The sequence below is a fragment of the Alnus glutinosa genome, chromosome 5 (assembly GCF_958979055.1).
Source record: "Alnus glutinosa chromosome 5, dhAlnGlut1.1, whole genome shotgun sequence".
Taxonomy (NCBI): domain Eukaryota; kingdom Viridiplantae; phylum Streptophyta; class Magnoliopsida; order Fagales; family Betulaceae; genus Alnus; species Alnus glutinosa.
Genome location: NC_084890.1, coordinates 4,399,832 through 4,415,465, shown reverse-complemented (window position 1 = coordinate 4,415,465; position 15,634 = coordinate 4,399,832). Strand labels below are relative to the sequence as shown.

Sequence of the window (15,634 nt, the reverse complement as noted above, 5' to 3'; positions counted from 1 at the left end):
TGGTACCTCTGTTAGATTTTCCGTCTGAATTTTAACGTCTTGCCACGTGTCAACCGCTGAGGTTGACACGTGGCACTACATAAAAAAAAATTAAAAATAAAAAATTGAAATCTTTAAAAAATGATTAAAAATAATAAAATTTTAAAAAAGAAAAAAGAAGAGGGGTGGCTGGCCAGTCTGGCCAGTCTGGGGTGGCCGAACCACCCCCCATGGGGTGGCTCGGCCACCCCATGGTAGAAAAAAAGAAAAAAAAAATTATGGTTTTGGCCCTTGGGGGTGGCCGATCCACCCCCATGGCCCATGGGGGTGGATCGGCCACCCCCAGTCCGGCCGGTATGGGGGTGGCCGAACCACCCCCATGGCCCTAGGGGTGGTTCGGCCACCCCCAAGGGCCAAAACCCATCAAAAAAAAATTGAGGGTTTGCCCTTGGGGTGGCCGAACCACCCTCTAGGGCCACGGGGGTGGTTCGGCCACCCCCATACCGACCGGCCTGGGGTGGCTGAACCACCCCCGTGGCCCTAGATGGTGGTTCGGCCACCCCAAGGGCAAACCCTCAATTTTTTTTTGATGGGTTTTGGCCCTTGGGGGTGGCCGAACCACCCTCGTGGCCCATGGGGGTGGTTCGGCCACCCCAAAGGGCAAACCCTCAATTTCTTTTTGGATGGGTTTTGGCCCTTGGGGTTGGCCGATCCACCCCCGTGGCCCTAGAGGGTGGTTCGGCCACCCCAAGGGCAAACCCTCAATTTTTTTTTGATGGGTTTTGGCCCTTGGGGGTGGCCGAACCACCCCCTAGGGCCATGGGGGTGGTTCGGCCACCCCCATACCGGCCGAACTGGGGGTGGCCGATCCACCCCCATGGCCCTAGGGGGTGGTTCGGCCACCCCCAAGGGCCAAAACCATAATTTTTTTTTTCTTTTTTTCTACCATGGGGTGGCCGAGCCACCCCATGTGGGGTGGTTTGGCCACCCCAGACTGGCCAGACCGGCCAAGGGGGTGGCTCAGCCACCCCTCTTCTTTTTTCTTTTTTTAATTTTCTTTTTTAAAATTTTATTATTTTTAATCATTTTTTAAAGATTTCAATTTTTTATTTTTAATTTTTTTTTATGTAGTGCCACATGTCAACCTCAGCGGTTGACACGTGGCGAGACGTTAAAATTCAGACAGAAAATCTAACAGAGTTACCAAATAGGTTTTTACCCTTAATTCAGGTACCACCTATGATACAAAACAAAACTGAGGTACTAAATTTAAAATCACATAAAACTCAAGTACCAATAGGGTATTTAACCCTAAATACAATGCCAATAAAACTTCAGGTTTTGCTAGTTGGCTCTTTCGTTCTTACCCTCCAATGGAACATTGAAAAATGTAACCCACAGAACTGAAAATGCTTCCAACGCTCTCAGTTTCTCGACTAAGCAGATCATATTGTTTAAAACTAAGATTCCATAAAAGAAGAAAAAGACATAAATGGTTTCTAATCATATTTCTTTTCTATTTTGTTGAAGTCTATTTTTTTAAGTATGTGCTTATAAGTTATAACGTACTAGTAAGATTTCGGTTGAATTTTTTTTTTTTTTTATTAAGATTTCACAAAAGGAAAAGAAAAACGCAAGCTTGGATAAACAATTAATTCGCTCAGAATTCAATTTGGTGTGTCTTTTTCAATTTTTTATTTTTTTTAAATAATATGGACAGCTTTCGACACTACAGCACACTGCATTTTACACTGCTCTGTGCAACGAAAAGACCATGTTTTTGAAATAACCTAATTCTGGATTTTGTAGGAAGGCAGAGTCACCGAGCTCATACTGTCGTCCTCATTGTTGTTCCAATAGTAAATTGTCTGATCCTCGTCATCAACATTTTCATCCTTTTAGGAGTGAGGAAGCCGAGGGAACAAGTCGAAGGTAATTTCTTACTGTTCTAAAATTCAGGGTCCTTTGATGTGCTAAATGGACTTGTATGATAGTGATTCATGTTATGCTACATCTATCTACAGAAATGTACTTATTCGTTTAAATTGAGATAATTTGTTCCCTTCATGAAGCAGATGGTGAAAGTATTGAGGTGGAATCCTTGCAATTTAACTTCAACACAATAAGAGCAGCAACAGATAACTTCTCTGACGCAAATAAGGTTGGAGAAGGTGGATTTGGGGTTGTTTATAGAGTAAGGAAACATTACCATATCAAAAGGACTATTAATTACCATCTGTAAATGTTGAGCCAATATCTCTGCATTCCTCGAAGGTTGTTTGAATTATTTCATTGTATTCTCTATGCTGATAAATCTACAGGGTAGGCTACTCAATGGACAAGATATAGCTGTCAAGAGATTGTCAATGAACTCCAAACAAGGAGATCTAGAATTCAAGAATGAGGTCCTATTGGTGACCAAACTTCAGCATCGAAATTTAGTTAGGCTCCAAGGTTTCTGCTCGGAAGGAGATGCATGAAAGACTTCTTATATATGAGTTTGTGCCTAACAAAAGCCTAGATTGCTTCATATTTGGTAAATTTTCATTCTGGTTTTAATTCAAGATTAAAATTGAAATATATTTTAGTAAATACAGGAAGGAATGATACTTAACTAAGTAACATATCCTTGTGTGACATTAGATCCAATCAAGTGTGAACAGTTGGATTGAAAAGCGTTACAGAATCATAGAAGGTAATGCGCGCTCGAGGACTTCTTTACCTTCACGAGAATTTTCGAGTGCGGATTATTCATCGTGATCTCAAAGCGAGCAACATTCTGCTAGATGAAGAAATGAACCCCAAAATTAATTCTGACTTTTGCATGGCAAGGATGTTTATTCTGGATCAAACTCAAGGTAGTACGAGTAGAATTGTTGGAACCTAGTAAGTATATCTTACAAATAAGTGGAAGTTAAAATACTTTGAGCATTCATTTGAAAAGTTTTTGCTATCATTTAAATGAAAATTATTTTAATCACCTTAATTGCAGCGGATACATGGCTCCAAAATGCATAATACATGGCCACTTCTTGATAAAGTCAGATGTCTTTAGTTTTGGTGTGTTGATTTTGGAGATAGTGAGTGGCCAGAAAAAATAGTTGTTTCCGTGATGGCGAGAATGTAGAGTATCTTCCAAGCTATGTGAGTATGAATCTCAATGGATAAATTCTGGTTTTACTTGAAAAAATGCACATGAAGTTGGAAAGTAATAGGAGTATAATTCTGTTTCTTTAATTGTGCGGGCATGGAAAAAATGGATGAAGGGGATTGTGTCCAATCTTATAGATCCCACATTAAGGGACAGTTCTACGACAAAAATATGCAGATGCATCCACATTGGATTACTTTGTATTCAAGAAAGCGTGGGTGATAGACCAACCATAGCTTCTGTGGTTTCCATGCTTACTAGTTACTCTCTCACTCTCCCTGTACCCTCCCAACCGGCATTTTTTATGCATAGCACCATTAAAGCAAGCTCGTCATCACAACAGTGTTAGAAATAATCAACATATTATTTAATCTAACATGCGCAGCGGAAAACGAATAAACAGGATTCAGGCTTACCTCTAGCCATGTTTGCTCAAGCGTCTTCACGATCCATCTGAAGAACAAGAAAGATTATTTGAGGGATCTTCTAACCTATGCCTATTGCTTGATGGCTGTACTGATGGTGTACACAGGCACTCTATTTATAGGCTAGGTTAGGGACCCTCAAAATGGTAAACACCGTATTTGTTTCCTTCCATCAAGGAAACAATATCGTTAATTGATTTTAAAATCAATTAACCGATTCCATATTTACGGTAATCTAAATTAATAGAAATAACCATAATACCTATTCCATATTTACGGTAATCTAAATTAATGGAAATATCCATAATGCCGTATATGTTTATTGAAAAAATAATAAACATAGTAAATACCGTAAATGTGATATAAAGGCCACAACCAAAAAGGAATAATATATTACATTCTCCCACTTGGACTTTATAACACATGACCATATGGTATTAGGTTCTTTAGTTTTGGCCAATCTTTTATGGAATCCTCCAACTCAGTTAAGAAATGTTTCACACGAATCATGGCGGTAAAACCACTATAAAATTAGGTCGTCCCTTCCATGTATCACGATGTAAAACACTCCTTATATGAGTACCTTATGGATAATCAAGCTTTATGAATGAACTTCCTATAAGTCATTCGGGTCCAACTTTATTTATCCTCATGGATAAAATAACAAATGTGCACAAAAAATCTTTATTACAATAACTTTATGTCTATAGACCAAAAAGAGACAAACCAAGCAAAAAATGAATTAATGAGTCTCATATATTCCGCATGACTTTATTCTTTATTTACCGGTAAACTTTAAGTCATGGGATCCGCAATCATTAATTCAGTACTTATATGCTCAATAGACCATTTATGTCTCTTAATGTTATCTCTCGTACTGAGATACTTGATGTCGATTTACTTCTGCTTCTACTCTTTATTCTTATAAAAGAATATTATAGTAGAATTACCGCAGAGTATCTTTATGGTCTAACTGTAAAATCGACAAGATTAAGACTTTCAACAAAAGTCTCAACCATCATGCCTGTGTACCAAATTCATAGCACGCTAGACTTTTAGCTTTCTTGGTAGACGTAGCAACTATAGTCTGCAAACTGCATCTCTAGGATATATCCTTCAATAAAAAGATATATACCTTAGAGTAGACTTTCTACTATCTACACAATCAGCAAACTCAAATCTGAACAACTAACCACCTTCAAATGGAAAGTGTATCCTTAGGTTAAGTTGTACTTCTTGGTTCCTTGCATATACCGCAACACTTTATTTGCAGCACTTTATTGACCCAATATTCTTATTGTCAGTCATATGGTTATGCATAATGCAGATGCTTAAAGAAAAAACTTTTCATCTGCCCTTATTCCAATACCTTTTGGGACATTAATTTGTATTTAATTAGTCCCTCTTAATTGCTACTGAAGGTGCAAATCCTTCATTCTAAATTTTCCCAAAATTTTTCAATGTAGGCCTTCCGAGACAATGTTAATATTCTTTATGTCTCTGTGAATCTCTATGTCAAAAGACATAAGAGGTTTCACTCAAATCCTTCATTTCAAAGTTTTGTGAACTTTATGTAGCAAACCTAAATCACCACTTGCAAATATAGGACTAGAAAGATTACTGTACTCCCACTGACCTTAAGGTATATATACTAATCAACAAGGTTTTCTATAAACAATAACCTTGAAAAAAGTATCTTACCATTGAGAGATCTATCACAGCCCATAAATAGAATTCTTTAATTTGCAAGCTTTCTGACTGTTATTTATAAAACCTTTTGATTGTTTCATGTAAACCTCGTCCTTAAGATCCCTATTCAGAAAAGTTGTTTTCGCATTCATTTGATGTAGCTCTAGATCAAAATGAGCTACTAATGCTATGATTATCTTGATGAACCATTCTTAGACACTGGAGAGAATGTTTCATGATAATCAATGCCTTCTTTATGAGTAAAATCATTGGCTACGAGTCTAGCTTGACTTTTGAGCCATAGATTTATCTCTTACTTCATGGCATTGAATCACTATGTGGAGTTTTCTCCACTCATAGCATGTGAAAACAATTTGGATCATCTTTATGTCCAATGTCAACATCAGACTCTGGGAGATATACAACATGATCACTAAGAATTGTTGATCTCCTTATTCTATAGGATTTTCTTAATTCTACTTCCTCTGCATTTTGCAATGGGAAAATAGACTTTTGAACCTGTTCTGTATGAGTTGGTTGTTCTATAAATGATTGAGGATAATCAATCTGATTTTCCCTGAATACAATCAATCATCCTCTATGAGGAGGAGATTTGGCCAACTCTAGTGCTTCCTCAAATTCCAATTTGTGTGAATGAGCACTCCCACTAGGTTCTGCATCCTCTAGAAATTTTACAATCAACAACTCTATGATCATATGAAGGATAATTAAACATTATAACCCCTTAAAGTTTACTAGATAGCTTATAAAGATCCGCTGGTTGTCCTTGAATCTAATTTTCTAAGGTGAGGATTATAAATCCTCTCTTTAGCAAGGCAACCCCATATGTGTAAATAATGTAAACAAGCTTCCATCTATTTCATATTTTAAAAGGTGTCATAAAGACAACCTTAGATGAAATCCTGTTTAACATATACACAACGGTCTTCAAAGCTTTACTCTATAAGGGTAATAGCAGATTAGTATTACTAATCATTTCCCCTTGGTGTGTACCTACCTTAATACTCTATGCCTATATTAGATCTAATGATCTTCACATTGTTTCTCTTCTTCTTCCTTATAGATATTGAAAGCATTCAATATCCCAGCTTTAATATTTAGAAGATAGAGATACATAAACTTTATATGGTCATCACTAAAAGAGATCAAAATATCTCTGACCATTTAGGCAATGAGTATGAAAAAGTCAACACATTTTAATGTACATGATCTCAAGAATCTCAAAATGCTCTCTTTGGCACCTCTAGTGGTCTTGTTGGTATGCTTTCCCTTATGCAGCCCACACAAGAACCAAAGTCAGTAAATTACCGACTTTTATTTACTGGATGGAGATATATTTCAATCTCCAAAGCCATAACCAGAACATTTTAAATTCTCAAAGACTCTACTTTACGTCAACATCACTATGCAAAAATAAACAAATAATTTTGTTTAAAAATTGGGACGTAGGTCAATTTTAAATAGACTTTAAATAAACCCCAACCAATATTCCACCAAAGATAAGAAAAACTTCAAGTTTAAAATAAAATTGAAATTTTTAACAAGCCAAACTAAAAAATAAATTTCTAAAAATTATGGAATATAAATCATTTTTGAGGTCAAAAATTATGACTGAATTTTAAAATTAACCTATAGATCCCAACAACCTCAAGTTATAAACACGTGTTATTTAAAAAGGACTCTGCATTTGTGTTGACAACGTGGATTGTTAAACCATAATCAATCCACAACATATTTGAATGAGTCACTAAAAGAGATTCACGACATACTAGATGTATGAGATTATCTTTATTTTAAGTCATTTCTTATACTTCATGCAATCTTTCTTTATATGCCCTTAATTTTCCTTATTTCATGAGAAATAGGTATCTTGATTGCCATAATACTTTATTGGCACCTTATTCTCATGCTTTAAGTGTTGGACATGATTGCATTTATTGGTCTTTCCTTTAATATGAGTAATCATGTGAACACTTTATAAATTCTCTCATATCCTTGAACACACATGGTTAGAAGTTTATTTACTAACCATTTATCCTTACGTGTGTTACAAGACAAAAATTCTACACTTAGAAGAGAGAATTCAAAATAAAATGACCAATAATGACTTAAAAAATCTCAATCTTTAGGGACTTAAGCTAAACTATAATATCCTTCATTCCCATAATGGGATTATAAACACTTTAGAAACTGTAAAAGGTTTGTCTTTAAAGCATTTTCTATTAGGGTGCTGGCCAAGTTTTGTTTGAACTTACTAAATGTTCATAAACAACCTTTATAAAACTTTGGCTCTAAAACATTCAGGAATAAATCCCTGATGACTTTAGTGACATGAGATTTCATGAACATCTAACTTAAGTGATTAAATCACTCCCACCGTTCATGCTTAATAATCTCACGTGGCGTACTTAATTCCGCGGGAGTAGGTGGTTTGTCCACACGGAGCACCAAATTTTGAACACCCCAAATAAAAAAGCATATTAATATTTTTTTTTTTTTTTTTTTTTTTCAGTCAGAAAAAATATTACCTTAAAGTATTGGAATATAAAACTACCAAGGTAGAGTAATATGAATAGCTGCAATAACAAAAATAAAAATGCTTTAATGCTATGAAGTAACTTTATTTTAAATTGGCCAATGCCAATTTAAATAATAAATAGTAAATTTCAACCTACCTGTGGGCAAAGGTTGCATCATGCATGAAATTTACTCTTTATTAATAAGACTAAAGCAAATTTAAATATTAATAAATAAAATTCTTCGTACCTTTGGGCAACCGAAAGAAATTTTACTTTTAATACTAAATTTGTTATCTTATTCTAATTAAGTCATAAAAATAAAAACTTCCCTTTGGGGATAAGTAATTAAATTTATGAATTAACTACAAGACGATATCAACTTTATTTTAAATTAGCCAATGCCAATTTAAATAGTAAATTTCAACCTACCTTTGGGCAAAGGTTGCATCACGCATGAAATTTACTCTTTATTAATAAGACTAAAGCAAATTTAAATATTAAAAAATAAAATTCTTCGTACCTTTGGGCAACCGAAAGAAATTTTACTTTTAATACTAAATTTGTTATCTTATTCTAATTAAGTCACAAAAATAAAAAACTTCCCTTTGGGGATAGGTAATTAAATTTATGAGTTAATTACAATACGATGTTAATTTTTCTATATGAAGTTCATGTGTACGATCCTTATGCAATTATTACAAAATTAGGATGCTTTGGCTCTCCCAAAATCATAATAATCACGCTGTAATTCATGAACATCTAATAAATCTTTATGAGGTTCATGTGTGTGATCCTGATGTAATTATCATACAAAAATGGGATGCTTTGGCTCTCCCATAATTATTATGATAATTACGTGTGTGTAATCTTGATGCAATTGTCATTCAAAATTGGGATGCTGTGGCTCTCCCAAAATTATCATGATAATTGCTACTTCATTAACATCTAACAACTTTATATATGCCCCCTTAATGGCCTTAGGAATATAACAAATCAATACTTAAATGGGGTAAACAGCATTTTCCAAGGTGCAAGCAATTGAGCTCCCAGGAAAGTGAGGGGGGTCACACCGGACACACTTAAATCCCAAGACTTTCCTTGCCAGAACTTTCCCCGACATTGCATTCTTAGATATTACTGTAAACACACCAGTATATATGGTATTGTTAATTATTCTTAGGTCTAAGCATCAAACAATTTATATTTAAACAATATAAATTTAAAATATATATTCCTCAATTCATGTATTAAATAAACAATAATTTTAATACACAGTACTGTAAATAATAAAGGGAATAAAACTTTAATATGAAGACATAATAAAACACATGGCTTAATGGTTTAGTAAGTGGCCAAGGCTCTTTACACCTGGTGAACCCAGGTTCTAAACACCATAAAGCCTAAATTCCCCTTTTAAAAAGAACTTGATGGGTTACTGAAAAAGGGTTGCTGTATTGGGCTGACCCAATTGGGTTAACCCACTTAATTTGGGTTGGGTATCTGTATTGGGCTACTATATTGGGTTGGGCTTTTGGGTCACAAGACTCCAAATGGGCTACTGTATTTGGCAATTAGGTCAACCCACTTAATCGGGTCAGGCCTCTGGGTCTATGTATAGTGCTGGCCCAAACTAGGTCGGCCCAAACTAGGTCAGCCCACTTAAATGGCCCAAAACTGCATGGGTTTTAAAAAACCCTACCCGAAAATATATCAAACCCAAAAACTTTAATGGGTCGAAACCCTACCCAGTCACCAACCAACCCGACCCGTAATGTTCCAGATGGGTTGAAAACCCTAAAAATGGAACCCTAGCCGCCACCCCTTTATGAAAATACCCATATCAAGATTACAACTCAAAATTAGGCAGTATATCACAATACACAGAATAGTGATAAAAAAAAGTTATATCAAATATATGGGTTTTCACAAACAGTACGTGAACAACAAATATTCACAAAATAATCGCTAATACGTTTCTATCATGTCACAAAAGACGAAATATTGCTCAAACAATATTAACAAACAGAAGTGAACAATACCAAATAGAATATACTTGATTCAATATTGATAACAAATAAAAATACTTGATTCAATATTGATAACACATAGTAAAATTATATGCTAAGCAAAATAGCATAGAGGCTGGCTCTGATACCACATGTTAGAAATAATCAACATATTATTTAATCTAACATGCGCAGCGGAAAACGAATAAACAGGATTCAGGCTTACCTCTAGCCATGTTTGCTCAAGCGTCTTCACGATCCATCTGAAGAACAAGAAAGATTATTTGAGGGATCTTCTAACCTATGCCTATTGCTTGATGGCTGTACTGATGGTGTACACAGGCACTCTATTTATAGGCTAGGTTAGGGACCCTCAAAATGGTAAACACCGTATTTGTTTCCTTCCATCAAGGAAACAATATCGTTAATTGATTTTAAAATCAATTAACCGATTCCATATTTACGGTAATCTAAATTAATAGAAATAACCATAATACCTATTCCATATTTACGGTAATCTAAATTAATGGAAATATCCATAATGCCGTATATGTTTATTGAAAAAATAATAAACATAGTAAATACCGTAAATGTGATATAAAGGCCACAACCAAAAAGGAATAATATATTACAAACAGGAGTCTAGCTTGGGAGTAGTCCTCGCTGCATCAAATGAGACTTCAATTACTGAACTATATCCTCGCTAGGGTTTGAGGATAGCAGCAACATTTGTGGACAAAATCACAGGTTTATTTTGAAAGCTATAGTAGCTTGGTTCATGATTTTTTTTTTTTTAAAAAAAAAAAAAAAATTGGTTCTTCATACAAGAAACACTTTGAATTGATTTACAATATATTGGCTTCAGTGTCATAATTAATGAATGTATTTAATCTCTTTTGGATGACAAAAAAAACTTATTCACAAAAAGCAAGAAAATACAAAACTACAGGCTGCTGCCTGCTAGAACCACAGGGTTCACATGATATACAACCAAGCATTACAATAGATCTAGAATCAAGGGCAATCCTGAACTGCACGAGGAATTGCACGCAAGTTCCTATTTCCAACAGAATCTCCAAATCTTCTACATTTAGAGTAGAAGTGACAATTCGTATTAAGTGTCGAGTTTAGATCATGTCGAGATATGAATATAAGCTTATATAGGTTAACTCTAACTCGACCTATTCAATTGAACGGGTTATACCTCTTAATCTTAACTCGCTATTGTTATGTTAGATTATATCAGGTTCACGAGTCTTGTAAAAAATTATCGACCTTAATCCAAAGGTATTCACAACTCTTAATGGATAATTGCAGCTACAGATTTGAAAATAGATTCTTGATCACCCTAGGTAATTGTAGAAATCCTTGTAGTCATTCCACACCAGATAAATTAGATAATAGATGATAGATGTGGGCTTCCCATTCCATTTTCAGTAACATTGGTATCAGCCCATCTATTAACTTGGAGACCTTTACGGGCTTTTGTAGTCTTGAATCAAAATACAAGCAGCATTTAACCTGTTGGGCTTTTCTGCGTGAAATTTACGTAATTTGCACTAATAATATTGATGAATAAAATCTTAGCTCATAAATTGTTCATTAATTCTCCAAAGTATCACACGGGGATTTATAATTGTCACTCTAATTATACAAATTGGATGGATTAGTTCGAGTAACCCAACTTGAAAGAGACATTAGCCCAGAAGGAATGGCACCACAGACACAACGATTGGAGCAACAATGGCGACTATTGTTACTTTTAAGATTTTGCTTTCACCTGCACAAACAATATCAAGGCTCAGTTAGATGCTGAACAGTAATTACAATCATCTACGAGGACCCTGCTTTCAAAAAGTTACCATCATTCACAGTCTTAGGTTATGTTTAATACGCAGAATAACTATTCGGTGTATTAAACAAAATGAATAACTTTTATTATAAATTGAAAAATATGGAATAGAATAACCTGGCCTTAATGGTAGAGTATATGATAAGCATATATATAACACTTGAAATAGTCATTTTCTCATGACAATGAGGATGTTTATTCCAAAGCTATTTCAGTACACATTTTATTAATGCTATTAAAAAATCATGTAAAAAAAAAATGCTATTAAAACAACATGTGTTAATTTCTCGCATGCTAAAAAATACATGTCAAATTTATTTGTGAGGTATATAAAATTTTTTACAAACCGATCGATAGGAAATTTCTTTCTTACATTTATATATTAGTCATTTCACTCATTTCAGACAACAAACAGGGCAAAATAACTGTGGAGTTGTTTTTAATGCCTTATTTTGACTGACGAAGTAGGTACAGGGTTTGTTGTATTTCATCCAGATTATGTCTTATTTTGACGAAAAGGTACATAATTAAAACAAATATTTTAAATTAAAAAGATGACTACAACAATTTAAAATTTTAAAAAAATAAATTTATATATAGGATAAGAAAAATATTATTTTGATTAAAAAAAAAAATGAAAAGATATTGTGAGATTGAGATGGGTGCTCCATTGGGGAGGTAGCACCTAGCTAAGTTTTAAACTCGAGACCTCAATAGATGATATTCCTAAGAGCCGCAAGCCTCAACCATTAGGCCACCTCCTTGGGGTTAATCTTACATTTATTTTTATTTGTTATTTTATTTTAAGTACTGCCACGTCACATAATGCAAACTGAGAAATGATTTTTGCACATCTCTTACATATTTTTTGTACATCACTTTTCTAAATCAACAGTTGGATTTATAGGACTCACAAGAATCCATATGCGGGTTCTATATATTCAATGATTAATTTAGAAAAATAATATACAAAAAATATATTCTAAAGATGTGCATGTAACTGTTTTTTTTTTTTTTTTTTGACATGTCCACACTACATGGGGTGAGGGGAGTCGATCTAGTGACCTCCACTTCATGAGGTATGGTCCCTAACCGATTGAGCTACCCCTTGGAGACAGATGTGCATGTAACTGTTAAAGTATTGATTAAGTGATTAAATTTACCTCTTCCTATTAGCTTAAACTTTTAGGATAAGTGGTGATATAATATGGTATCAGAGCCAAAGGTCCTGAGTTCGAACATTGACTTCCGTCATTTATCTCTCGTTTCAATTAAATATTCCACGTGTTGGACCTCATCTATTAAAAGGAAGTCTGAGGATACACGTAAGGGGAGTGTTAAAGTATTAATTAAGTGATTAAATTTACCTCTTCCTACTAGTTTAAACTTTTAGGATAAATGGTGATTTAATAGTAACATGTCTCATGCAATCTTAAAGGAAAGAGATGGAAAAAAACTATACCCAAGGATGTTGTTACTGATCCAGGCCCAATTGTTCAAGTGTGAACAACTGCATCTTATAACAATAGCATAATGGCATGGGTACCGTACCTTTTGTTGTATTGGTGTTGGTCAATGGCGGTGGAGGAGATACTGGTGGTGCTACAGGAGACGATGGGGGTGACGTAGCCGCTGTCGAGTTATAGAACTGTTCGACCTCAAATCTCATACTACGTACAGCTGGGACTAATGTTTGGAATACCTTGGAAAGCCCCAGCTAAACAATTGTTGCATTCTAGCTCAGACAAATCAGGTGTGCACTGCGCAAGTGCATATAATGTTTGAAAGTTTGGTGCCGTTGCGTTTCCTGCTGCAAACTTACGAAGAGAACCACCTGCTACAGCTTTGCTTCTTAGGTTTTCCAACAATTTCTTAAGATCATCTTTGAATTGATCGTAATTTGCCGATACGTTGTTCGTGTTCCACATATAAAAACTTGGACTAGTTTCCTCCACGCCCAAAATGACGCGATTTGAGTATCGCAACATACAGTAGTCGAACCATCCAATTGCCTCCTTCTGATTGGGACAGAGCTGCTTGAGAAGAGACGTAGCGTTATGGAGGCAACTACGGCAAACATCTGGATTAACATCTCCTCTGCAAAGTCCAATTGCAGATACCTGGTCAGAGTTTTGGCCATAAGAGGAATTATAGAAGCCATAGTCAATTTCTGTGTTGGAGGAGAGGGAGGAGAGGAGGTGGTTGAGGTTTCTCTCATAGGTACTGTTCGCGGTGTAGTTTCCATTGTCATTTAAACAGAAATGATAAAGGAAGTCTGCCGTCTGCGCTACTGCTTGAGCAGTGAGTAAGCAGATGGCAGAGAGGAAGAAAAGTAATCTAGAGGAAACCATTGCTTCGTGTCCCGTGAATTGAGCCTTTAAGATTATTTAAAAAGAAAATAATATTGGCGAAGATTATTGAATTGAAATATTCAGCCTTTTCTTTTTTCCTTCTCGATCTATTTCTTCGAAAGTTGTCTGTAGTCTTTAAAGCTGTTGGTGCAAAAGTAAAAGAAGAGTTATGTTGGCCTGATTAAACTTTTTGGTAGTTGATTTTTATTTTCGAATATGATAAAACCATAGTCCCATCACAACTTCCTCGTAACCCTCCCTTTTTTATGTTTATGTTTTTGGTGTTTTGACTGATATATAAAGGTAAAAATAAGTTTTAATAATTTTTGTTTAAAGTTATTTATTAATACTTTTAAATTTCTTTTGCAAAATAAAATTGCCCCTTATTCGTTGTCTTGAAAATTTAAGTTAATAAAAAATAGTGAATTTAATTTATTTACTAGTTATTCTTAACATATAGAAATTCCTAATCAAAACCTTATTTAATTACAAGAAATGATGTTATAAAGCTTATAGGTAATTTACGTTAAGTTTGATTTTTTAGATGTCCAGTTTTTTGGTAGACTAACCATCAAGCACAACTTTATTTTTCATTTTTTTTAACAAAACATCTGAGTATTTCATTGATCAAAGATTACGAGCATAAAACTCTTACATCACAAAGCATAAATCTCTGTAAAATCATAATTAAAATGCTTATAAGGTTATATAGTCAGAGATACAAACAAAATTCTTACAATAAAGTAATATCTATGACTTTCATCTTTCGCTAACGTATGTACAAAAATAATTAAAAGAGCAGATCTGCTCCGAGCAGACTAGATCTAAGACAATGGTAGTCAAATATTCTAGAAAAATTTATTTAAACCGGCGGTGAGAGATAACCCCTCACACCGAACTATCCAGCCCGTGAGAGATAACCCTTGACACTTAACCAATATTCATCATATAGATCGCCTATGACAACAGATTTATTAAAAAAAAAAAAAAAAAAAAAAAAAACTCTTATTTAAAACAAAAACACAACCAGCAAATAACAGTAGTAGTCAGAGAGGAGATGCACGGCACAGCACGGAAGTAGATGGATGGATGCAGATCGGAGATGCCAAAATTGCTGATTTGGTCAAAGACACCTACAAACAAAAGAAAAAATCAAAATGGAAGGAGGAGCTAGGGTAGGAACGGGAAATAACTAAAAAGGGAAAGAGAGGGGAGGAGGAAGCAGATCTGCTTCCTTTTTCTCTTAGATAAGGTTTTTTAAAAGTGAAGTTTAGGGCAGACTTACCATTAAACACAACTTAAGATAATTAACTTTTGAAGAATTAGTGAAGTTAAAATAGGCCTAAAAAAACCGACGAGTACGCATTTCTCCTAAGTTCACGATTTGCTTATCCTTTTTAACTCTCGTCAATCCGTGGGCAATTTTAAAATGTATATATTCGTATACTTGCAATTTATGAGAAGATTAAGTGGACATAAATAATGTTTAATTAGCGTACGTATAATAGTAAAAAATTATGGCACTTTCTTTTAATTAGTCTACGTTTGTCCATGCAACAGCTAGTCTGCTAGCTGTATACTTTAATATTTCTCCATTAATTGATCCACCAAGTTGTTTCGCATGCGTTGAATAATGAAAGC

The 15,634-nt window shown here is 34.7% G+C and overlaps 1 protein-coding gene across 1 annotated transcript in view; it reads right to left on the bottom strand.

Moving 5' to 3' along the window:
• LOC133867928 (cysteine-rich receptor-like protein kinase 44) overlaps positions 1-13,993 on the bottom strand; it is a 58,451-nt gene extending 44,458 nt beyond the window's left edge. The window contains exon 1 of the mRNA XM_062304709.1: positions 13,330-13,993. Within this exon, the coding sequence (XP_062160693.1) occupies positions 13,330-13,993 (664 nt within the window). The remainder of the gene's footprint in view (positions 1-13,329) is intronic.
• Between the last annotated feature and the right edge of the window lie 1,641 nt (positions 13,994-15,634).